The sequence below is a fragment of the Sitophilus oryzae genome, unplaced genomic scaffold (assembly GCF_002938485.1).
Source record: "Sitophilus oryzae breed Bouriz unplaced genomic scaffold, Soryzae_2.0 scaffold_857_pilon_pilon, whole genome shotgun sequence".
NCBI classification, from domain to species: domain Eukaryota; kingdom Metazoa; phylum Arthropoda; class Insecta; order Coleoptera; family Curculionidae; genus Sitophilus; species Sitophilus oryzae.
In genome coordinates, this window is record NW_022147480.1 from 1,947,635 (window position 1) to 1,972,295 (window position 24,661).

Here is a 24,661-nt window from a genome sequence, read left to right on the forward strand (position 1 = left end):
TCGCTTTTAATATAACGACCGACGGGTTCAAAGACAGTCGAATTTATAAAATAAAAAACCTTTTCCCGTTTATATCGACTTCAACGTTTGTTTTTTTTTCGTGTGATCCGCGTATGCGCTATCGATTGCCGGCGGCTCTCTTATCAAAGAGTGAACATTCGGCAGTCGGTAATTTGGCAAAAGGTCAAACATCGCAGCAAGCGAGCGGACGACGTTTTATTGCCGGACAGAGGGATGAGAATGCCGAGGGCGACGCTTTGATATTTGGCCGCGAGCGGGGCTAATAATCCGGAGGCTATTATCCCCGTATTTTTATCCTGGCCCGGCGGCTGCTGTAGTTAGGCCCGAAAGGTTGAATAAGGTTTCCGGCTTAAGCATTGAATGAAAACAAAAACTAAGGATACGAACATAGTGGAGGCAGGTTTCTGCTTTCCGGCAACCAGCGCCGTCTCTGGGGACCTATTCTTGACCGCTCGCATATTCAAATATCGCTCACATCTCCGAAAAAGCCATATAACAATACACGTGATGCGTAACTTTGCGTATATGCCATGTATTGTTATATGGCTTTTTTGGAGATGCGAGCAGGGTTCGGAAGTAGTTAATTAAGAGGAAATTTACCTGATTAACTAATCTAACCTAACGTAACCATATTCATATGCACATAGGGGTAGTTGGTCTATAAACCTGGCCAAAAGTGATATTTTTTTATTTTCATTTTTTATCTTAACTGAATACAAATCTATAAATACTAAATGTAAGCGCGTTTATTAGTTTTTTTAAGTTGTTAGTTGACTATCAAATAAATAATATATTTCAATTATAAGTATGAATTATTCTTGAGTGTATTCTGAATATTTCTAAGATTATAAAATAGTGGAAATGTTTGTAGTGCTTTTTTGCAAATTGTTTATAATAACTGTCATCATGGATACAGAGCCAGCTGGCAAGTCTTGTTTTATGCCATATTTTTATTTTGAAACGTTCCCTTCTATTCTATTTCTTTATAATGTTTTATATTTAAAATCAGAGGTATTTTTATAAGGTGTAAGACTATTCGGCAATATTCCGCATGGAAATTAGTATCCGTTCAATGCTTAAAGTCTCCAGCTTTGGAATATGTACAAAAATCTTGCCAATATTTGCCACTGCCAAAAAAAACATTGATTTAAATAGATTCTTAAAGGAAATAGTATTTACCCTATAACACCCATCCTCGCTCAAATATCGTCTATAATATACAAATTACTTTCTTGTTCTAGCATCCTCATCCAATTGCTTGGTTTTGCACAGAATGGCCCTATTTGATCGGTGGAAAGGGTTTCAGAGTAGAGGAAAAAATATTGTGTAGGAAAAACAAAATGGGGTTCCATATTAGCACCCTCTCCTCTAATAATTAATATTACTAGCAAAAAAGCAAAAAAATCATAAAACATAATTTTGGCCAACTTTTAGTTCTTAATACCCTCTGTGCGCCGTCGGCGCCTGCAAAAGCAGAAATAAATAAATTTTCGTTCCGGTAAAAGCGAGAACGCCGATGAACGCCGGTTGACGGCGCCTACCTTCAGTGTGAACTAGCCGATTTGATAACACGCTTTAATTTTTCAAGGTTATAAGCGCGAGGCGGCGCGGCGTGGCGCTACTATGTACCCATATACAGGGTGTCCCAGAAATACGTGCAAGTATTTTAACTTAACTGGTAGTATATTTCAACCCCAGAAACACGCCTATGAGTTTTTTTCTAAATAATTTTTTTTTAAAAATCGGAATTTTTTGAAAACATTTATGGATTTTTTTTTAGTTTTTATTTAAAAAACATAATTTCTTAATAATATGGCAGGTAGTAGATTAAATTTACAAGAAAGAAAATTCAGAAAAGATCCAGTGGTTCTTAAACAGCGCCAGTGGTTTAATATAGGAGAGGCCAGTGCAATTATCCGTTTGGCTCAAGACAGGGAGGAATTCCAATTGATGGTCGCCAAGCTCCGATGAGGAGAAGGCACATGAAGAAGAAGGTTCTCAAAATTTTAGCAAAAAATCATTTTTTTTTGGAAATTTTCAAAGTAAAATAACTCCGTTATTTTGGACTTAATTGAAAAACAATAAAGAGAAAATATGTTTCTTTTATCGAGATCTACCACCCTTTAAAATACTTGCACTTATTTCTGAGATACCCTGTTTATAACAATACACGTGATGCGTATACGCAAAGTTGCGAACGATATCAAGAATAGGTACCCAGATTGGCGCCGACTACCGAAAAGCGGGAAACCTGCTTGCACTGTGTTCGCACACTAAGAAGGGAGTAAATACTATTTTTATATTTATACAGGATGTCGCAATGTTTCGTAGACATAGAACTACTGCGTATTTTTGTAATCAAAATTAGTTCATTGGATACAATTTACCTCTATATAAAAGTGCTTCGTATGTCCGTTAGAAGGCATCAAACTTTAAAAAAATAAACACATTTTTTAAGATATTTTAAAAAGCGTTATTCTGATTTGAATAAGACTTTGGGTGTCTATGTTCTGCTAAGCGCTTTAACATTTGACTTTCACGAAAATCAAGAAAAAGTACGGGAAGGATAAGAACTACTCCTACCCCTGCATAAATTTTAATAGAATTACTTAGTACTTTTTTGTAAAATGGTCCTCCTAGTTTTTACAAAATTTTTGTCTCTTGCAAAAGGCAACACTGCATAGTTTTTGAGAACAAAAAATTGGAGAATTTTTTTCCAAAGCAGGCCTACAAAATTTACTAGTGTTACAATATCCCTTGGACATAATAACAATTACGTATTTTTTTAATCAAAATAAGATAATTGGTCACAATTTACCTCTATACAAAAGTGTTTCTTTGTCCGAATTTAAAATTTATGAAGCTTATTGTCAAACACCATTTGTGCTACTAACATAAAATTCCATACTTTCGTCAATTAGATTATTAGCGCATTTTGTGTGCCTACATAGCTTGATAGAACAAGAGACATTTTTTTGTCAGATTCGGAAAAATATTTTTTTCCTCAAAAAGTATGTAATACTAAAGTAAGTAATAATACTAAAAGGACAATTTTATGAAAACAAATCGGTCGTCGGTGATTTTTGTGAAAGTCAAATGTTAAAGTACTTGACAAAACATAGACACCCAAAATCTCATTCAAATTGGAATAATGGTTGTTAGGATATCTTAAAAAATGTGTTTATTTTTTTTGTTTGATGGCCTCTAACGGACAAATGGAGCACTTTGGTACAAAGGTAAATTATGTCCAATTAATTTATTTTGATTTCAAAAATACGTAGTAGTTTTATATCCACGGAATATTTGGACACCCTGTATATTTTTATAAAATATGCTAAAGATACATAACCAATCGCGGTATGAGACGCATTTTTTTTTAAATTAAGTAAATATACTAGATACCTATAGTAGAGAATATTTACTATTATATAGAGTGAGATCTTAAAAGATCTCAAAGGTATTTAAAAAAAGTAGGTCCCAAAATAATTTTAGCAAAAATTAAAATAATGTACAACGAACTGGTAGACAGAAAAGACATTCTAGTAAATAGCATAACATTGTATATATATTTGGGACAACTAATACACAGCTTGGGATCTCTGCTACCAGAAATCAACAAAAGAATTAAGTTAGCGTGGAGTACTTAGAAGTATAGAAAAAACCCAGTGATATGCAAACCTAGAATGCCCCTTTACCTAAAGAAGAAAACATTCAACCTATGTGTACTACCAGTCATGATTATGCATGCCAAATCTGGACACTTAAAACGGACATTATAAGAAAATTGCAAGTCGCATAACGCTCAATGGAATAAAATATACTGGGAATAACCAAGAAGGACCATAAAAGAATAGAGTGGGTAAGACAAAAGACCCAGGTATAGTAAACGCCACGAATGTTTGGGAGTGATTCATCGGTCGCTACCATGTGAACTAATCTGTTCAAGGCCACATAAAACTTAATTCCAGTGCCGTAGTGTTTAAAGTCATATAATAATCAATATATAATCTGTTGTAATTTGTTGTTTTAACTGTCAAAGTCTTGTCAAAACATATATTTGGTTATAAAATGGAATGCCCCATTGGTCGCACTGCAAGCACACCAATGGACTGACGCACAAAAACGAACCAATCAAAAAAACGCGATATAGTATCGTCTTTGTCAATCACGCTAACATTTTAGAATAAGTAGGAGGAGCGCAGGCAGATGATTAGACCGGGCCTTTAAAAACCTACGTCTGCGGTAAAAATTTACGTATTTAATGTAAAAATGATAGTGCGCTTGTCGATTCTAACTTCATCAAGCGATGAATCACTCCCAAATATTCGTGGCATTTACTATAATAGATGTCATCAAACAGAATCAAATCCCTCAAGTGACAATGGGTAGAACACTTTGCAAGAAGGACGGACAACAGATTGACCACGAAAATTAGAGCATGGTATTCGCGAGAAATTAAGAGACCTAGAGTAAGACCAAACATAAGATGGGACCGTGATATTAGGAAAATAGCAGAGATAACTTGGGCCTGCAGAGCCAACAATAGACAAAGATCGCCCAACTATAAACAGAGTACCTAAACATTTGAAGGAGGCTACACCATAATTAGAAATTGTTGAATAAGTTGAAAATGATGATGTCAGAGATGCATAACCAGTTGCGGTATGATACGCATTTCTTTTAAATCAAGTAAAATATATTCTTTCCATAGCAACTGTTAAAATTGCTTTATATCTATCAAAAATAGTAGATAAAATAGTGCTTTAACCGCAAGGGTAGATTAAATGATACTTTAACAGCGAGGATAGGTTAAAAACTTTATCTCTTCTCGCACGTTTTTTAATTGCTTCCATTTTTGAAAATTTTTGTATTCCTTTTTATAAGTTATTCGGGATTTAAATGGAAGCAGTTTGGATACGGCGTTTGTCGCCTCAGCTTGAATATCTGTTGGTAATTTACTTATTTCGTTTTGAGCCATTTCTGGCTCCAATTCAATCAGCAATCGACTCGAAAGAGAATTAAGAAATATTGAAATACTCAAAACTGACAAAAAAAAAGAAACAGCTTTATTTATTTGTCAAATTACATAGAAACCAACGCCAACCCAGCACAATATTTTTTCTACTTGAAATAATAATTTCTGAATATTTTTTTAAAACGCAACTCGCTATGGAAAAAATATTGTTTTATACACGACGATAAAATGGCATTATCGTCTCCCGAAATTATAGTAATAAAATACCATTTTATCGTCTTGTATAAAAAATAACTATTGATACTTATAGTAGATAATATCTACTATCATAAAACTATAAGAGCATCAAAACTTTCTACTGAGGTATAAAAAATAAAAGAACTATATAAATCAAAAAAACAATGTTATATTGGTCAGAAAATTAGTCGAAAAAAAGGTATAAAATAGTATTTTATTTTCTGTTTAAAACCGGTTTAAAGTCCGAATGTAATTTATAGTGTTTGTTTGTTGGTAATTGAGTGCGGTTTGCACCTTTTAACTTGGATTAATGTACTCCCTGACCTAGAACAAGGATGCGGTGCGGTGTTTATCGATCGGCCGCAGCTCGACCGCTCCAACGAAATACCGGGCCTAATTGAAATATCGGCAACCTTTCGGGGCTTTCCGAAATGCCACCTTAAAGGTTAGAGTAAATTACTGTGTGTGCACTAGCTAGAAAAATATTTATAAATATGAACGGTAAGGAACAGAAACAAGCAAGCTTTAGCGACTTCAGCACGACTGGCCACATATATACACAGGGTGACAATTTGAAAACGAACAGTATTTAATATTACCTCTACCGATAATAGTATGAAAATTTGGCAAAATATGTCAATTTACATATCAAGGGGGACAATTTTTGAGGCATTTGTTGTCGTGTTACTTTCAACGCTTGGACCCCCAGGGCACCTACCCCTAAATTTTTAAATGGCAACCCCTATTTCTTTTACCATTTTTGTGTTCCTTATAAAATTCTACATAAACTGCATTATTAGTTTGTCAAAATTGTTATACTTTACCTCACAAATGAATGAAATGTATTTAATATCTAATTTTAAAACGGATTGCATTCACCGCCTCATAGAACTTCATTTAAAAATGTTTGTACCTACCAATACTATACATTCCAAATTCCTTTATTTATTTGCATTTCGTCTTCGATATCGCCACTACAAAACATAAAGTAATTTAATTTTTTTGCCGTTTTCGACAAAACAAGATTCTCGTTTTGCTTATTCCTGATATTTCGAACAAATGATAAGTAGGTACTTGTTCTTTATTTTCCGACTCCTGGTGTTCATTATTTATTTCATGTTCTTCCAGGATCAGTGAAATAAGCTGTGAAAGTTAATTTCATAAACAATTTCAATAGTTTTCAATTATTACTGTCGTTTCTTAAAATGGTTTACACTATCGCTGAACGCGTAGAAATGATTTTCATTTACGGAGCTGAAAATCGCTGCTTTGCAAGAACGGCGGCCGCATTCAACGAAACACATCGTGAAAGAAATGTTGGACATAAGTACATTCGTGAGTTAGTAGCTAAATTTGAAGAAACAGGATCTGTTTGCATTAAGAAAAAGAATGAGCCAAACTGCTCAATGAAGCCGCTCAGATTGAGGTTCTTGGTGAAGTTGCTATGGCTCCCATTACGTCCCTTCGTAATATAGTTGCAGATCAAACTGGTCTGTCGCGTGAGGCAGTCAAGAAAGTATTAAAGCTTCACAAATTTCATCCATACAAACTCCTAATTACTCAAGAATTAGGGGACGATGACCCGGACAGACGTATTGAGTTTTGCGAAATTATGACGGACAAGATTATTACTTAGCCCAGGTTAATAAAGTATATCTGTTTCAGTGACGAATGCACTTTTTACTTAAATGGCAAGGTCAACAAACAAAACTGTCGTTATTGGAGCGACATGATTCCTCACATTATTAGAGAGGGGCATACGCAATACCCTCAAAAAATAAATGTCTGGGCGGGTATATTAGGCAATAGTATCATCGGTCCTCTCTTCATTAATGAAAATCTAAATGGTGAAATTTATGCAGAAATGTTAGATACAGCTATAGAACCTCTTATAATTCGTGAGGTGGAAAATCAAAGGGACACTAATGGAAATCTTTTTCTAGATGAGCATTTGCTGCACTTCCAACAGGACGGAGCGCCTCCGCATTATGTACGCCCAGTAAGAGAGTGGTTGGATAATCATTACCCAGAGCAGTGGATTGGTAGAAGGGGACCCATAGAATGGCCACCTAGGTCACCAGATCCGACACCGCTGGACTTTTTCTTATGGGGCCACTTGAAATTCACCTGAAACTTTTCAAAACGCCGAAGAACAGTTTGAATACCGGTTGTACTTGTGCTTGGAGAAGAATGGAACCCATTTTGAAAAATTCATAAAGTAGTAAACGTAAGCCTTCCAGTATTTCATTATCATTATCATAATTTTTCAGGGAGATGCATTAAATTTTAATGTACATAAAATACATTTCGTTCATTTGTGAGGTTAAGTATCACAATTTTGACAAAAAAATAATGCTGTTTATGTAGAATTCTATAAGAAACACAAAAATGGTAAAAGAAAAGAGGTTGCTATTTAAAATTTTAGGGGTAGGTGCCCTGGGGGTCAAGGGGTTGAAAGTAACAAGACATCAAATACCTCAAAAATTGTCCCCCTTGATATTTAAATTGACGTGTTTCGCCAAATTTTCATACTATCATCGGTAGAGGCAATATTAAGAGGCAATTAGACGCTGTTCGTTGTCAAATTGTCACTCAGTACACTAAGAGAAACACATCAGTCGAACAAAAAAATACGAACTAGTAGCCATGGCCTTTATAGACTTTCAGAAGGTTTTAGACTCGATATATCCTAAGGCAATAATAAACGCCCTCTAGCGAATCAAGGTATTGTAAATAAGGCCTTACATAGAAACCCTTGCAAATATACAGGGTGGTCCGAACTGTATTCCGGAAACTTCGGCAGCATATTCTGCAGATAAAAATACGTAAAAAAGTTCGTATAAATGAATGTCCTAAAATGCTTAGTTTCGGAGATACACGGTGTGAAAGTTCCATTTTTATTTAGTTTATTTCCAAATAATTTCTGAAGTAACGTCAATATTTGGATGAAAATTGGTGTCTGGGAGTTTTTTGGCATAAGAAATTTGATTTTGATGTCAATATGACTCCTATTTATAGGGGGCGTCACCTACATGTGTTTTAACTGTTTTGAAGAGTAATCACTTTCCGTCATTCAGGCGGCACGCTTATGAACCCAAAGGTATCGTCGAGGCTCGTCTGGGAATGCCTGAGTGAACTGGGAGCTCTGGTACGAAGGAACTTAATTAAATTATTCTGGGTGCCGGGCCACAGCGGCATCCAAGGCAACGAAAAAGCCGATGAGCTAGCTAGGCAGGGATCATCGGCATCTAATCTTGGTCCAGAGCCAGTACTGGGAATAATCAAATGTATGGCCCGTAGTACACTAAGACTCTGGATCAGGGAAAAGCACCATGTCCATTGGAGAAACAGACAGGGGCGCAGGCACAGCAAGGCTTTTATCCAAGGACCTAGCTCTAAAACGAACTGAAAAAAGAACTGCTAATGCTTAGCAGGAATAAAGTGGCTGTCAAGTGTTACCTGTACAAGCTCAACCTGTATCAAGGTAGTCTTTGCTGCAGACTGTGCGATAAAGATCCTGAAACAGCAGAGCACATAATATGTCATTGCGAGGCTCTGGATCGCAAGCGACACTTTTTATTTGGGAAAGCTAGGCTAGAACCCGAGGAACTATGCGCCCATCCTATCAAGGACCTGCATAAGCTAGTGCAGGGCACAGGGATAGGAGAATGGGTGCAGATATAGAAGGGGGACAAACACAATAGGCCTCATAGGTCGCAGTGTTTCCGGCAGTGGACGGCCCCTCGTTATGGAAAAAAAAATGTACAACAAACTAATAGACAAAAAAGACATTCTAATAAATAACACAAAAGTGGAAATAGTAGAAGGATATATATATTTGGGACAACTAGTACACAGCTCGGGATCTCTACTACCAGAAATCAACAGAAGAATTAAGTTATCATAGAGTACTTATGAAAAAAACTCAATCCTATTGAAATCATTGCCACTTTATCTAAAGAAGAAAACATTCGACCAATATGTACATGATCTATGCAGGATGTCATGAATTATTTTTTTTACCTAAAGAAAAATTAAATTGAAAAGAGAAAATATTTTTCAACACAACAAATCAACGAACTAGAATTTAAATGTCCAGATTCGGAAAGCCGGGACGGTCCAGAGACCACACACAAACACACACATAAACACAGTCGGCGTCCTGCTACAGTGGCGTTCTTGCATAATGAATGGGGGCCATTGTCTTCGAAACGCGCTGCATTCTGCTGCGCTGTCCTGCTGGTGCTGTATTCGCAACCTATTTATCTCCACAATCGTTCAAATTAGTCGAGAAAAGCTTGCTCAGGATTAATGGCAATTGCATTGTTCTGCGTGGTGAGCATTCGGTTTGATTTTTTCGTTGGTATAAGCAAATCAATCGGTTTTGATATACAGGGTGGTCCGAACTGTATTCCGGAAACTTCAGCAGCATATTCTGCATATAAAAATAAGTAAAAAAGTTTGTATAAATGTATATCCTAAAATGCTTAGTTTCGGAGATACAGGGTGTAGAAGTTTCATTTTTATTTCGATTTTTTCGGTCTCAAGATATTTAGAATGGAAATAGTCAATACATGTCATTATTGACGAAAAATAAACACGTTGAGTAGATATAGTTATTTCACTGAAATAATAAATTTGGAAAATTATTATTTTTTTTTAAATTAATCATAATTTTTTTGCAAAAAAATTATAATAAAACAGTTTCTGTTGAACTTTTGGCACAAACACCTTCAAATTTATGATCTCAGTCAAATAACTATTTAGTCAACATGTTTAATTTATGTCAATGATGACAGGTATTGATAATTTCGATTCCAAATATCTCGAAAACCAATACTCGTAGCGATTTTTACCAAGAGACTTTTTTACGTAAAAAACGTCTTTAATGTATATTTTTTTACTCTGTAGTTTTATACAGGTACGGACGAAAAGTTATTACTCTTCAAACCAGTTAAAAAATATGTAGGTGGCGCCCCTCTACTAGTAGGACTCATATTGACATCAAAATCAAATTTCTCATGTCAAAAAACTCCCAGATACCAATTTTCATCGAAATATTGACGTTATTGCAGAAATTATTTGGAAAAAATCGAAATAAAAATGAAACTTCTATACCCTGTATCTCCGAAACTAAGAATTTTAGGACATTCATTTATAGGAACTTTTTTACTTATTTCAGTCTGCAGAATATGCTGCCGAAGTTTCCGGAATACAGTTTAGACCACCCTGTATATAAAATTATATTTTTTTATTATAACTACTAAGATCTAGTGAATATCCAAACAGTCTATCGTCTGCAATTTTTAAAGTAGTTTTTCTTCATTTTTTTTTAAATTCAATTCTGTATCTTCCTTCCGGAGTTCCAAGTTTTTCCAGGGATCAGAGGATACCTTACATACAAAGTATCTCCAGAAAATCTGCTGTCTTCAAAGTTAATATCATAACATCAATCCATTAAAATAAGTAGAATTTTTTTTAGAATTTAGAATGAGTGGGAGGGGGGTTAATCACTTCGACCTTACAGATCCATTGTGTCCCCCTTTCTTGAATCATAACTCATCATACAGTCCCAGGGCTTTGACAAAAGCCAGTATCTGGGACGGTTTTATAGAGGGTAGTTCTCCATCTCCAATATCAGTCGTACCAAAATTCATGGCACGAATGGTTGTCGTCTCGGCGCACTCAGTGATGAGGTGTACTGGTGTTTCACCATCTTCCCCACAGAATCTGCATTCGCCGTTTCTTCTTAGTTTCAATCTACTGAGGTGTTCATTGAGGAGACAGTGTCCTGTTAAAAATCCCGTGACAATCCGAAGATTGTTCTTACTCAGACCCAGGAAGATCTGTGATTTTTCTTGATCATAAGCCCTCAGATAATAATAAGTAAGTATTTTAAATAACTTTCAAAATTACGTTCTACAATTATGAGGGACAGTTAAATATTACATGTGCTAATTTGTTGAAGTGTGTGGTGTACAGGGAAAAGTAAGTGTGCCCAAATTTAGTGCCAGGTTAAATACAGTAGTGACTTACAATGACCCACACCATTTAACTTTAGTTTAAGTCGTGGCCATGCCCACGTTCAAAACGTTCTGTTGCCTTTGATGGTGCGGCGTGTAATGGTGAGGCTGATGCAAATGTTGGTAGCCCTGGTGGTTCGTTCGGGGCATGGTCAAGTTACCGGCGTGCGCGTTAAGGTGGCGCGGGCATCGCGTCACGACAGCGGTCGAGTGACAGTTGTTTTGCGCCGGTTGCTGATGGTGCGGGGGCGCTTGTTGTTGATTGAGATTGTTCGCGTGTTGTTGTGGTTGGTTTGAGTGTGAGTTGTGTATTTTTTTATGCTGTAATTGTGATAGATGGAGATATTGATCAGGTTTCGATTGTAACATGAAATAACTTGCCCCATATTTATTTCTTTATGAAAAAAACTCAGCTAGGTAATGCTGATATGGTGCTAATATAAAAGGAAACTTACCCTTCCGTTGTCACAGTCTCTTCCAACACCCAGTGTCAACCGAGCCTTATTTTTGATAGCGTCACTGATGGGAATTTTGGCTCTTTTAGCTTCTAAATGCGATTTGTAGCAGAATTCCAACGTTGCCACACCCATGGCCACGAAAAGTCCGCCTATCAGGATATAGAACACTCCGGCAACGTTGCTTAGGGATAGCTCGTTGCGTGGAGATTCCTGAAAATTTAAAGAAAAATAACAGCCTATGAAAAATGTGTAATATATTTTATATCAATTAAATTTTTAGTTACGTAATCGAGAGCGCGATTTTTAAATTCATTTTTGCCAACCATGGGCATGTTAGGCGCCATGCTGACTAACTGGGATTTAGATTTCGCGCTGGGGATTCAGGTGGCAGCTCTGCTGTAAAAAATGACAAATTGCCGCATTTATTTACTTATTTCCTGATATTGTCATTCGTTTTGACATTTGACTTAGTACTTAGTATTGTATTACGAGTTTTGATTTAAATTGACATTGTTCTTTTTAGAACCTCTTTTAGTGCGAAGTGTACAAGATAGCTTAATAGCCGTAAAAAAACTTCGCAACTTTATTAAAATATTTTGAACGGGAAAGCGGTAGTAATGAACCTTTATGTCCCTGAAGTGCTGTAAATAAGGTGAGTTTTGTTCATGTAAATAATAACTGTTTATATTTTTATAATTAATTTATTTTTGTTTGCTAAAATATTTCGATTAAAAGAAAATATACAAAAATGGGCAACGCTGTGCCGGCCAAGTTTAATCACGTGACTGAAAGTTTATTTGGTATGAACCATAATAATTAAATTATTCACATCATAAAAATAGTGATAAAAAAGAATGAGATTTATTTATTTCCATTTACATGTTAAAAGCATGATTATTTAACAAAAATGAAATTACACATTTTGATTAAATATTATCATAATCACTGAACTGTATAAGAATTTTCCTTGCCTATGTTGAGTAGAATCAAAGAATAGAATAACGAAAAAAAAACGGTTCTGGTCAAATTAGTGGAGTGTTCCGTCCATTTCTAGCTAGATCGTTTGCTTTCTCATTACCCTCTATTCCTTGGTGGACTCGTAACCAGAGTAGGAAGACTTTATTTTCTTTGCCTAATCTATTCAGCTTTTGCAGATGATTTAGTTCTCTTAGCAAGAGATAGGAAAGAGCTGATATCGTAGTACGTTGATGTTAGCATATTTAGAAAAAAAAATTATAAAGTTTTGATATGTTGAGGTTATACGTACTAAAAGGAGACTTTTTAAAATCAAAAGAGTTCCTAATTGTAAAGTGTGAGCTTCACCCCCAAAAACCACCCCCAATACGCACTGCGGTGGTTTTTCTCGTTTTTCTCGTCAAAAATTTTTATTCTTGTCAAAAATATTCCTTATAAAATTTGCTCCAAAAAAGGTTCTATTCATTATTTATATTTATCGAATGTATTTCGAGCAATAACCGTTTGAAAAATGTAGTACAAAAAAAATACCAGGTCGCCTGGTGGGCTGGTATTTTTGGAACTCCTATTGTAGGTCAGTTTAACGATATTGAGAACTTCAACGCACAAGTCACACATCAGCTATCTAGCAACTACCGCACCTGATTGTTCAACCTTGTTGCAAGTGAAAAAATGCGTAAACATCGAGAAATAATAAGAAAAAACAGCAAATTAGTCGAAGGAACTTATCCTTATCATTTACTCTGATAAATGTTTAAATAAACTTCTCAAATTTCATTCCTTCATATTTTCTCAATGACTGGACCGATTTCCAAAAACAAAGCGCGGAAATATAGGGAATAGAAAGCTCTTTTCATTGCGGCACCACTTGGCCCCCCTTCTCATTTGAAAAAAGTTGGGGGATGACACCCCCGCTTAGAGGGTTGAAGATTTTGCAATCATTTTTGGGGCAAAAGTTGTCCCCCTCACAAACAAAATTGACGTGTTTTTGGATTTTTTGGAAAAAAAATACTCTGGCCGTTATGCCTTGCGGAACGTTTTCGATGGGCCACCCTGTATTTGTTAGCGCACTACAGAAAATATTAAGAGTAAGAACATCTCTAGTAGTTTAAAAATTAGAATGTACCAAAAAATTATACGACCAATAGTGCTGTATGCATGTGAAACGTGGACGTTCAATGTAACGGAAAGTTCGAGACTAGAGATATGGGAAAGAAAAATACAGAGGAAGATTTTTGGAGGAAAAAAGATTCAGGAAGATCTTCCGCAAGAAATTATTAACCAGTCATAGGAAGCTACAACACAAATACTGCCAGAAAAGTCTCGTATGTTATGATACCCGATACGAAGTCCAAGGAACCACAAAGTTTTACGAGAAGTATTTTTTTAGAAGGATTTCCTGTCAATCTTGTGGAATTTTGCAGAAAATACCTACGTTTGAGACCAAAGGGTACTCCCCATAAAAGCTTTTTTGTGTTTTATAAAAATGGTAAATGCGTGGGAATCAATATTTTTTCAAGAATGCCATCAAAAATTGCTACGTACTTGGGCCTACAACATCCTGAGCAATACACTGGCCATTGTATGAGAAGATCATCCGCTACATTACTGGCAAATGCAGGAGTGAACATGACAACGTTAAAAAGACACGGAGGATGGCGATCTGCCACGGTTGCGGCAGGATATATCGACGAGTCCATCAACAATAAAATAGAGATTGTGAAAAAGATTCACGGTGCTGTAAGTGTTCCAGAACGAGCCGTTGTAATGACAGAGCCTATTTCAAGCACTGGAGGGACAGCATCTGGAGGCATACATGGTTTTACAATTTCTGAATTTACAAACATATGAACCAGAAGAACAAATGAAGAATTAAAGCAACTATATCGGGCACCGAGTATAATGGGAGTAGCCAGAGCACAAAGACTGAGATGGCTGGGACATATTGAAAGAATGGCTGAAGCAAGAATTCCTAGTATGATAATCAAACTTGAAATAGGTGGAAAGAGAAGAGGGTAGACCGAGAACCAGATAGAAAAAGGATGTTGAAGAGGACTTAAGAAGGATAAGAGTGGATGGGTGGAGAATAAAGGCGAAAGACAGAAACAAATGGAGAAAGATAACCAATCAAGCCATGAGCCTTTTTCTTTGACCAACTTCGAATTGATGGATACTGAGTTGATCCTTTTAAACGCTGCTTGACTCTGCTGAGTCTGCTTTAAACGCGTTGCTTGTTAGGAAGATAATAATTTCCCTGAAACGAACCTCATCAAATCCGTGTCCCTGGCGGGCAAATCGGCGTTAAATAGTAAATTATTGCGATCGTGTGTGAAAATCGAGAGCAAATTAATAGGAAAAATGATGGATGACGGGAAAAGCGGCAGAAGGTGTTAGCGATGGCAGAGCCGGCGGCGATACGTTAAGAATATTCCTACGTCAATAAGCCAGCCAATCAGTGGCGTATCACAGTGTATTTACTACCTATTTAAATTAATTCTGAATATTCCTGACTTCTAGTATGTATTAGAATAAATAATAGAATATTTTTAGCACGACTTGGAACCAATCCTAAGTAACCGAGGTAGGAATAGTCAAAACTTTATGCCATCGAGCACACACATGTAGCATTTTTAGACACAAAATCTCTGCTGAGAAACATTGCGAAACAGTTTCGAAACAATGATGGTGTTTGTGTCAAGACACAAAAGTTATGGAACTAATTTGACGCATTTTTAATACGTAAGTTTCGTAACATAAATCGCTTTTTGTTTCGAAACATTTTACCAAAATATGGTTTCGCTATATAAGCTATAACAATAAAGATTTTAGTGTCACAAATTTTCCAAACTTTTAAGAAACAGATGTGGCTCACAGTTACAGATTTCGTACCCGTTTTGTGCCTGAAAAGTTTCCATAATTTATTTGATATTCTGTCATATATGAGAACATAACCTTACTTTATTCTTTTGATTTTGTTCTGCAGTTTGGTTGATTTTGTTCTGCAGGAGGCCGAAGGAAAATGTTACTAGCAAACGTTTTTTTCTCTTTTTCCACAATGGAATACATGTTTTTATGTTTTGATTGTGTTATACTAAGTAAATAAAAATGTTTTAATTATTTTGATCACAAGTTTTGATTGGCAGTGTTGATTGGTGACTAGTTGGAAATTTCTGCACAGATAGCGCCAAATCGAAACATTTTGAAAACAAGGTTTCCATTTATTGTCGATTCACTTTCGAAACACGAGTTTCTCTCTTTTTAGACGCAAATATACTGATATACAGGAGATGATTTGTGTCCGACTCCATACCAATTTTATAAAATAATGAATTAAAAATCCGCCATGTTGGCTAGGAAGAGCCTTTCTAAAAATATATGTTTTTTTGTTGAGCTTTTAAACTTATAAGAACGCGTTCTACTCACATTAATTTATATATTTTTATTTTCAGAACCATGATATAGAAATAAAAATATAAATCTATATTTCAAACAAAAATATTTTGTAGCAACAAATAATGATATATAGAAGGGGCATTAAAAATATGAAAGTAGGTACATTATTAAATTACACGATAAATTTGTTTTTGCTAGACATTTGTTGTGCGCTTTGAATAAGAAGACTAAAGAAGGAGAATATCAAAAATCTTAGGTCCACCCCGATGGGACTCAAATATGGCCGACTTAAATTCCGGTTTATCAGTGCCGTTCTAATTTTATTTAAAAAATGTAAAACTATGATGTAGGGTAGACGTGCAGTAGACTCAGTATTTTTTTTTATTTTTCGTTGTGAATAAATGTTGGTAGTAATTAAAATTGTTATAAAAACATATTATTATAATAAAAATAGATAAGTTTTAATAATTATTTATTAATACAAACATCCGATACGCTACTGAAGCAGGTAAGTCAAATTGACGTATCTAAATTCTTTGATAAGTAGTAAATAAAAGCAAAAATGCAAGAAAAAATATATAATTAGTTAATTTAAGTGAATTTCATAAGTGATCGATTTACTACACGTACGCATATTATATAGTCACTTACTAGCGAAAAGTTGTTCCATTATTTCACTTGATTTTTGCCGATATCTACCGCACGCTACACAACCAACTATTTTAGAGTGTTTTTCGATAAATCGCGATAGTGTCACTGTTAATTTAAGTTCTGCCACAATTTTCATCTAGATTTACTACCTTTATACAACTGTCAGTAGTAGAATAAATAATAAATAACATAAAATAAGCTCCGTAAAGACTGACAAATCCACAAAATTTCAAATCAAATTTAAATGTGTCAAATGAATCGTCAAACAGAACTGTCAAGGATCTCCACCCTAGAGTCCTTTTTCCGCCCACCATGCATGAATACATGGATAGCATTATACTCCTTCCTTAGTCTTCTTATTCAAAGGCTCGTGCGAGAAAACCTAAAAAAGATCAAAAAATTTATGGCGGAGGTCGACATTGTTGATGGTTGTTTTCATTTTGAAATCCACACACAGACATAGACTATTTTAGTTTGGTATGTTGTTTCTTCTGATTTAGAAACAGTGGCTACTGAAAACGGGAACATCTTGGACACAAATTGCAGGAAATGTTTCGAAACATTTCCTCTAAAAATTTTGATTCCGCATTGGAAACACACATTGGAAACCCATGTAAAACCTTATAAAATATATAGGTTTCGAAAATGTTTCCTACTTTTTGGCATACCGTTTCCATTTTGTGCCAAGAAACAGACACAATTATTAGACACAATTATTCGCAACCTCTTTAAAACAGTCTCCGATCCTGGCTTTTGTGAAAGCTCTGAGACTATGGTGAGTTGTAACTCAAGAAAGGGGGGACACAATATATCTGTAATGTCGCGGTGATTAAATTGCTTTCTCCCGTACAATCTATAATCTACCACTTTAAAACAAACGGAATTTTTTCGAATCGCAATTTTCGACTACGCTGCTGTTAAGAAAACTTAAGGCCACTATCGATTCCCCATTACCCCCGAAACTAAAACTAAGAAAACCAACACGGCGGCCGCGACGAATAGAAGTCATGTTTTACATACGAATGGCCGTATTTTGCAGTCCGTTAAAGATTCGCCAACTTTTCTTTAAGCGTCAAGGCCGGAGCCGTTCCGCCAAACTTTAAACAGCGCAAACTTTCCTAGACTTTTCCGTATATATATATATACGTGGCGTAGGTTTTTTCCGGAAGCCTTTCTAACAGCTTAGGCGAATTTTAAAGTGGGATAGAAAAAAGGAGTTGAGTTTTGTTTAGGTTCTTCGGTTGGGTGTTTGCTGATTTAAGCCAAAGTTTAGCGAAGTTTTTTGTTGGAGTGTTCTAGTGGGAGTACTTGAAATGTACTCCTTTTATTGAAAATGGGTTTACAGATTTGAAGTTTGTATGTACAACTCAAGATTTTTTGTATTTTTTTCTTGATATCCTAAAAATTAATTTCATAAAGATTATAATCAATATTTTGTTGTTTTAGTAACCCCAAAACAGAACAATTCAAAAGCAGAATGTATCAAGATATCCATTAAATCCATTAATTTTATCCAAGATATCCCGAACTGTTTATTAGTTGTCTCAAATATACAATATATTCTTCTACTATTTACAGTGTTGTGATATTTATTAGAATGCATTTTCTTTCCACTAGTTCATTGTACATTGTTCATTGTACAACTATATAGTTCTCACAAAATTCGGTAACGTGTTCCCTATGCTTTCGGAGGTTCGGATTCGATCTTGTTAGAAACTCTTGTTTTGGTAAAATCTTTTCTTAATTTCCATTTACAATAGGTATGAAATTTTGAAATATCACCAGAATAACCCCGAATATGGTTAATACTTTTTAAATTAGATTAGCCAAACATCACCTACCAAACTATATGCTTTTCGTAATAAGAAAATACAATAAAACTGTGTAATTTCCCAATATAGGTAGATATTCGACAGCGGCATCGCTAATTAAAAACGAGAAACAGTAATAAAAATTGTTAAAACATAATTGAATCATTCCAAAAGCGTACATACCTAGTTTACCACCAGTGTATAAGAAATAATGCATATTAAAATGGAGTCCCCCTAACCTCAAACCAATGTCACCAAATAATGTAGGATTATTGCTAAAATTACCTTGAAATTCGTCATCTCCCATGCCTGAAGAAGGTCCTCCATTTTAAAATATCACAAGCTCAAACAATAACAAAAAAACTTTATATAAAGTACTCGGCGCGTCTCGTGTCGCAGAAGAGAAACAGAAACCCAATGAAATGAAGATAGGAATCAGGAATGCACTGTTGCGTTGTTGCTGTTGGGGATGGTCACTTAATATAAGAATATTAACTCTTGGAAATGGGGTGTTATTCTCGCGCCGAGAATAATATACTTATTTAAAATCTTAATATACCGATTTCAAGTAGAAGTTTTAAAAAAGTTAAGAATACCGACTTATTATTATATAAAAGCATTTATACTTCATTTAATAATAGTTTCTTCGTTGCTAAAGGATTTATTCACTTGATAGTAATATAAGTTTTTCGTAAATATAAGTCATTTTATTCTTTTTTTAGATTCAAAATTACTTAAAGTGACTATAAGTATATTTAAAAAGCAAGTGTAAAAGTAAAATAGTTCCAAATATTTGTTGTACTCATGGAAAGAATACTATCCTTACAGAAACTGTAAAATTTTAAGTGTATGATTGTTCTTGAATATAGAAATGATTTTTTTCCGTGTAGTTCTTCAGTATACGAGTATAAATTTGCCTAAACTACAATATACAGGGTGGTCCGAACATTATTCCAGAAACTTTGGCAGCATATTCTGCAGATAAAAATAAGTAAAAAAGTTCGTATAAATGTATCTCCTAAAATGCTTAGTTTTGGAGATACAGGGTGTAGAAGTTTTATTTTTATTTCGATTTGTTCCAAACAACTTCTGAAGTAATGTCAATATTTGGATGAAAATTGGTGTTTGGAAATTTTTTGACAAATTTGATTTTGATGTCAATATGACTCCTATTTGTAGGGGGCGCCACCTACAAATAGATACTATATATAATATAGATACTATATAATAGTTATAGAACAACTGAGTGAAAACATATACATTTGCGACGTTTTTTAAGTAAAAAATTTCTCTTGGTAGAAATCGCTACAAGCAACCGTTATCAAGATATTTAGAATGAAAATAGTAGATACATGTCATTATTGACAAAAAAACACGTTGAGTTACTCTTCAAACCAGCTAAAAATATGTAGATGGCGCCATCTACAAGTAGGAGTCATATTGACATCAAAATCAAATTTCTAATGTCGAAAAACTCCCAGACACTAATTTTCATTCAAATATTCACGTTACTTCACAAACGCTTTGGAAAAAATCGAAATAAAAATAAAACTTCTACATCCTGTATCTCCGAAATTAAGCATTTTAAGTAGCGATGGGAACTATCGAATGAATTAGACTATCGAATGGTTAATGAATGAATAATTTCAACTATCGAATGGTTTTATTCGAATAAAATCATTCATTCATTTGTATACTAAAGCATATGTGACAACCTCGCCGTGCGACTAAATGGTTATCGTTGAGCCACGACTATCGAATGCTTTTGATAAATGAAATTTAGTATTCGTTTGATTTTTGTATGCGTCAGTGCATTATTAGTTACAGTTATACCAGTATCAGTAAATCAAAACTAACAAAAATAATTGTGCTAACCGGAACAGCAAAACAAAGAAAAATATTCTGGCACTTCGTGGAATATATGCCTTGAATTTTTGGCAAGCGTTCCAGTTTTCATTCACACGAGGGGGTCGCAATTATATATTCTCGGTATGGAAAGCCAAACACAAAGGGCGTAGCGTAGATTTATTCAAAATAAATACATATATGTATATTTTATTATTAAATTAGTAGTTCTTTATTCATTCTTAAGTTTATACTTTTTCTTTATTTTTTTTTTCATATGTACAGCTGGTTCCAATAAAATTGAATACGATTTAAAACATATTTTTATTATTTCGGGCAGTATATTCTATGATACCAGTCCCCCATTTCTCTATTCATGTCATGCTGACGTTCTGAAAAAATGATTTGCCACTTTGTCAAAAGTAGTCAAAAGCAAAGTTGTTTTATGCAATGTCACAATAACCTTAACATGTCAAAATACTTGACACATAAATATACACTGCCCAAATATTCGAAAAAATGTGTAAAGAGTCGTACTCATTTTTTTTGGAACCAGCTGTACTTTTTGTTTACAATATAATCAATTTTTTGACATATAAAGTGACACTTTTCGTAATTTAATATCAAATAAACTTGTAGTCACGTAATTAAGCTTGACCAGCAAGGAGTTGCCTACTTTTTTGTTTAACTTTTGTTTTTCAGTTTAGTCAGCTCACGGTCTTCCTTCAAATTTAGAACAGCCAAGTTGACAGCATCTTCATAGAATTTTTATTACTTTATTTTTTTTGTATTTTTTCTTTATTTATGTGTTTTTATTTTTTTTTTAATTTTTGCTTCTTTGTATTTTTTTAAATTTTCTTTTAATTTTTGTTTTAATTTTCTTTTTTTAAAAAAATATTTTCTTTTAATCAAAATATTTTAGGAAACGAAAATAAATTAATTATAAATATAAAAACAGTTATTATTTACACCAACAAAACGCACCTTCTTAACAGCACTTAGAGGACATAAATGGCCATTACTACCGCTTTCCCGTTCAAAATATTCTAATAAAGCTGCGATGAGTTTTTTACGGCTATTAAGCTATCTTGTACACTTCGCACTAAAAAAGGTTCTAAAAAGAAGAATGTTCGACTGCAAGGTCTGCTAGTAAAGTATCACAACACTATTTATTTAACCCAAAAACTCGTAATACAAAACTAAAGTGTCAAAGTGAATGACGATGTCAGGAAATAAATAAAAAATTTGGTAACTTGACATTTTTTACGGCAGAGCTACCACCTGAATACCCAGCGGGAAATTCAAATTCCAGTTAGTCAGCCCGGCGCCGAATATGTCCGCGGTTGGCAACAATGAATTTAAAAATCGCGCCCTCGATTACGTATAGTAAACGCCACGAATGTTTGGGAGTAATTCATCGCTTGATGAAGTTAGAATCGACACGCGCGCTATAATTTTTACATTAAAAACGTAAATTTTTATCGCAGACGTAGGTTTTTAAAGGCCCGGTCTAATCATCGGCCTGCGTTCCTCCTACTTATTCTAAAATGTTATCGTGACAGACAAAGACGATACTATATCGCGTTTCTTTGATTGATTCGTTTTTGTGCGTCAGTCCATTGGTGCGTGCAGTGCGACCAATGGGGCATTCCATTTTATATTTATAACCAAATATATGTTTTGACAAGACTTTGACAGTTAAAACAACAAATTACAACAGAATATATATTGATTATTATAGGTATAACTTGAAACACCACAGCACTGGAATTAAGTTTTATGTGACCTTAAACAGATTAGTTCACATGGTAGCAACCGATGAATCACTCCCAAACATTCGTGGCGTTAACTTTAACTAAAAGTTTATTTGGTATCGAATATATGTATATTTTAATATTAAATTAGTAGTTCTAAAGATGCCCGGTGGCGTAGAGGTACAGGCTCTCGTTCTCCAATCTCAAGGTAGTGGGTTCGAATACTATACACCCAGCATATCATCAGCCGACTTTTTTTTATTAAAATAAAAATAGTTTGGGAACCTAGGTCGACTCAGCCTTAAATGAGTAGTTGGGATTCACAATCCTGAGGTAATAATAGGCGGTTGAAGCGTAGTGCTAGCCACATTACCTTCCTTGTATACCGAACGGCTCTAGCATGGCAAGCTGTACCTTGCTACACCCAAGGCGTTAAACGCTATATACGGGAGCTATTATTATTAATTAGTAGTTTTTTATTCATTCTTAAGTTTATATTTTTTAATACTTTGTTTACAATATAATCATTTTTTCTTCTATTTTTGACATATAAAGTGACACTTTTCGTAATCCTTTGACCTTTTGAAAGATGATTCATTTAACAACTAGCTAAAAAATATTTTTCTTTTTGTAACTAGTGATCAAATAATAAATAATTCGTTACTAATCGTGTAAAAAAAGTCAATCCTTTAATCATTACAAGAGGTAAATAATGTTTTGCCACTTTAATAAATTTTTCTATTATAGTGTCAAAAGATTTTTTCGATGACATTCATAGTCAAATAAAATACTTAATATTATTGTTGGTCAAAATTAGTTTCTGCTACTTATGTTCATTGCGCACGATGTCCAAAACTCCATTCGTTATACAAAATAATCTATTCCAACTAGTTGCGTAGATAACTACCATACGATAAACAAAAACGGTGTCTAAGATAGCTGGAGAATGAAAATCAATGATAATTTTGGCGAGATCAAGCCCTAGCCCTTTAAAATTCGAGAAAAACTATTTTTTTTGGAAATATATTTGTGTGTCTGGAAACATCCTATTCTTTTTGAATCTTTCTATAATTCGTGTTAATTTTTGACAAGTTTTATGTCAATTTTTAGTAAAGGACATCTAGTGACTGACTTGGCCAAAATTACCATCTATTGATATTCTCCAGCCGTTTTTGACGCCGTTTTTTTCCAATCATTTTTTTCCATCACAAGGGGCCGTCCTCTGCCGGAAACACTGCGACCTGTGAGGCCTATTGTGTTTGTCCCCCTTCTATATCTACACCCATTCTCCTATCCCTGTACCCTGCACTAGCTTATGCAGGTCCTTGATAGGATAGGAGCATAGTTCCTCCGGTTCTAACCTAGCTTTCCCAAATAATAAGTGTCGCTTGCGATCCAGAGCCTCGCAATGATATATTATGTGCTCCGCTGTTTTAGGATCTTTATCGCAGAGTCTGCAGAAAAGACTTCCTTGATATAGGTTAAGCTTGTTCAGGTAACACTTGACAGCCATGTGTCCTGCCAAGAGGCCTGTTGTAATCCAAACCAAACCAAACCAAACAGTTCTTTTGCGGTTTAAGAGCTAGGTCCTTGGATAAAAGCCTTGCTGTGCCTATGCCCCTGTCTGTTTCTCCAATGGACATTGTGCTTTTCCCTGATCCAGAGTTTTAGTGCACTACGGTCCACTACTTTTCCCGATCATACGGTATTAGATTATATAGAAAATGGAATATACACTAACCTGTTTATCTTTCAAACACTCCGTTCTATCATACCACCATTTGTTTTTCAGTTTCGTCAGCTCACCGTCTTCCTTCAAACTTAGAACAGCCAAGTTGACAGCGTCTCTAAAATTCACAGAATTTGTATTACTTTATATTTTTTTGTATTTTTTTATTAGTATTTTTTTAATTTAATTTTATATTTCTGTTTCTTTTTTTTTTAAGAAATATTTAAACAGACAAGAAAATAAGAAAAACATTAAACTTTTCACCTTAAAGGGGATCCTAAAGGCGTGGCCACACCAAAACCTTTAGCGTCAAAATTTCTGCCGACTTTCATGGTATCGCATGGCTCCCGTTCATTAGTATAATCGTTCTTGGGCGATTCTATCAGCAAAGCGTACTTTCCTGCAACCGTAAAACATTTAATGTAGATTAAACCTACTTGAAAGACTTTATTTTGTGTGAATTACCTTTTGATTGTCGCACTCTCTTAATACCTTCATCGTAGGATTTAACAAAAACGTGTTTTCTTGAGTTCATAAACTCCCACATCCTTGAGTAGAGTGTTATTTGGGACCTCTGTAACAATATAAAGTAAAATATGTATGGGAAATTTAAATACATTTTGAAAACGATTTATGTAATATTTATTTCTTTTTTAATTGATTGCCTTATAAAGGATCATAAAACCATTCTTTCTGTCCCCTACAAATAGAGTATTATTTTCACTTTATATCTATGGCAAACAGTTGATGGAAAACTTTAATCAGCTGCTAAACAGCCACGAAAATTTG

General features: G+C 34.7%; 1 protein-coding gene across 2 annotated transcripts in view; it reads right to left on the reverse strand.

Moving 5' to 3' along the window:
- The window catches only part of LOC115889934 (glutamate receptor 1-like), a 68,631-nt gene that overhangs the window by 11,955 nt on the left and 32,015 nt on the right, over nt 1-24,661 (reverse strand). Inside the window, exons 14-18 of one of the 2 annotated variants that reach the window (XM_030910038.1) lie at nt 24,338-24,446; nt 24,137-24,272; nt 23,885-23,990; nt 11,712-11,924; nt 11,270-11,577 (exon numbers count right to left, since the gene is read on the reverse strand). In XM_030910038.1, coding sequence (XP_030765898.1) covers nt 11,296-11,577; nt 11,712-11,924; nt 23,885-23,990; nt 24,137-24,272; nt 24,338-24,446 — 846 coding nt within the window. In that variant the 3' untranslated portion in view covers nt 11,270-11,295. The remainder of the gene's footprint in view (nt 1-11,269; nt 11,578-11,711; nt 11,925-23,884; nt 23,991-24,136; nt 24,273-24,337; nt 24,447-24,661) is intronic. The other variant, XM_030910039.1, reaches the window with a different exon arrangement.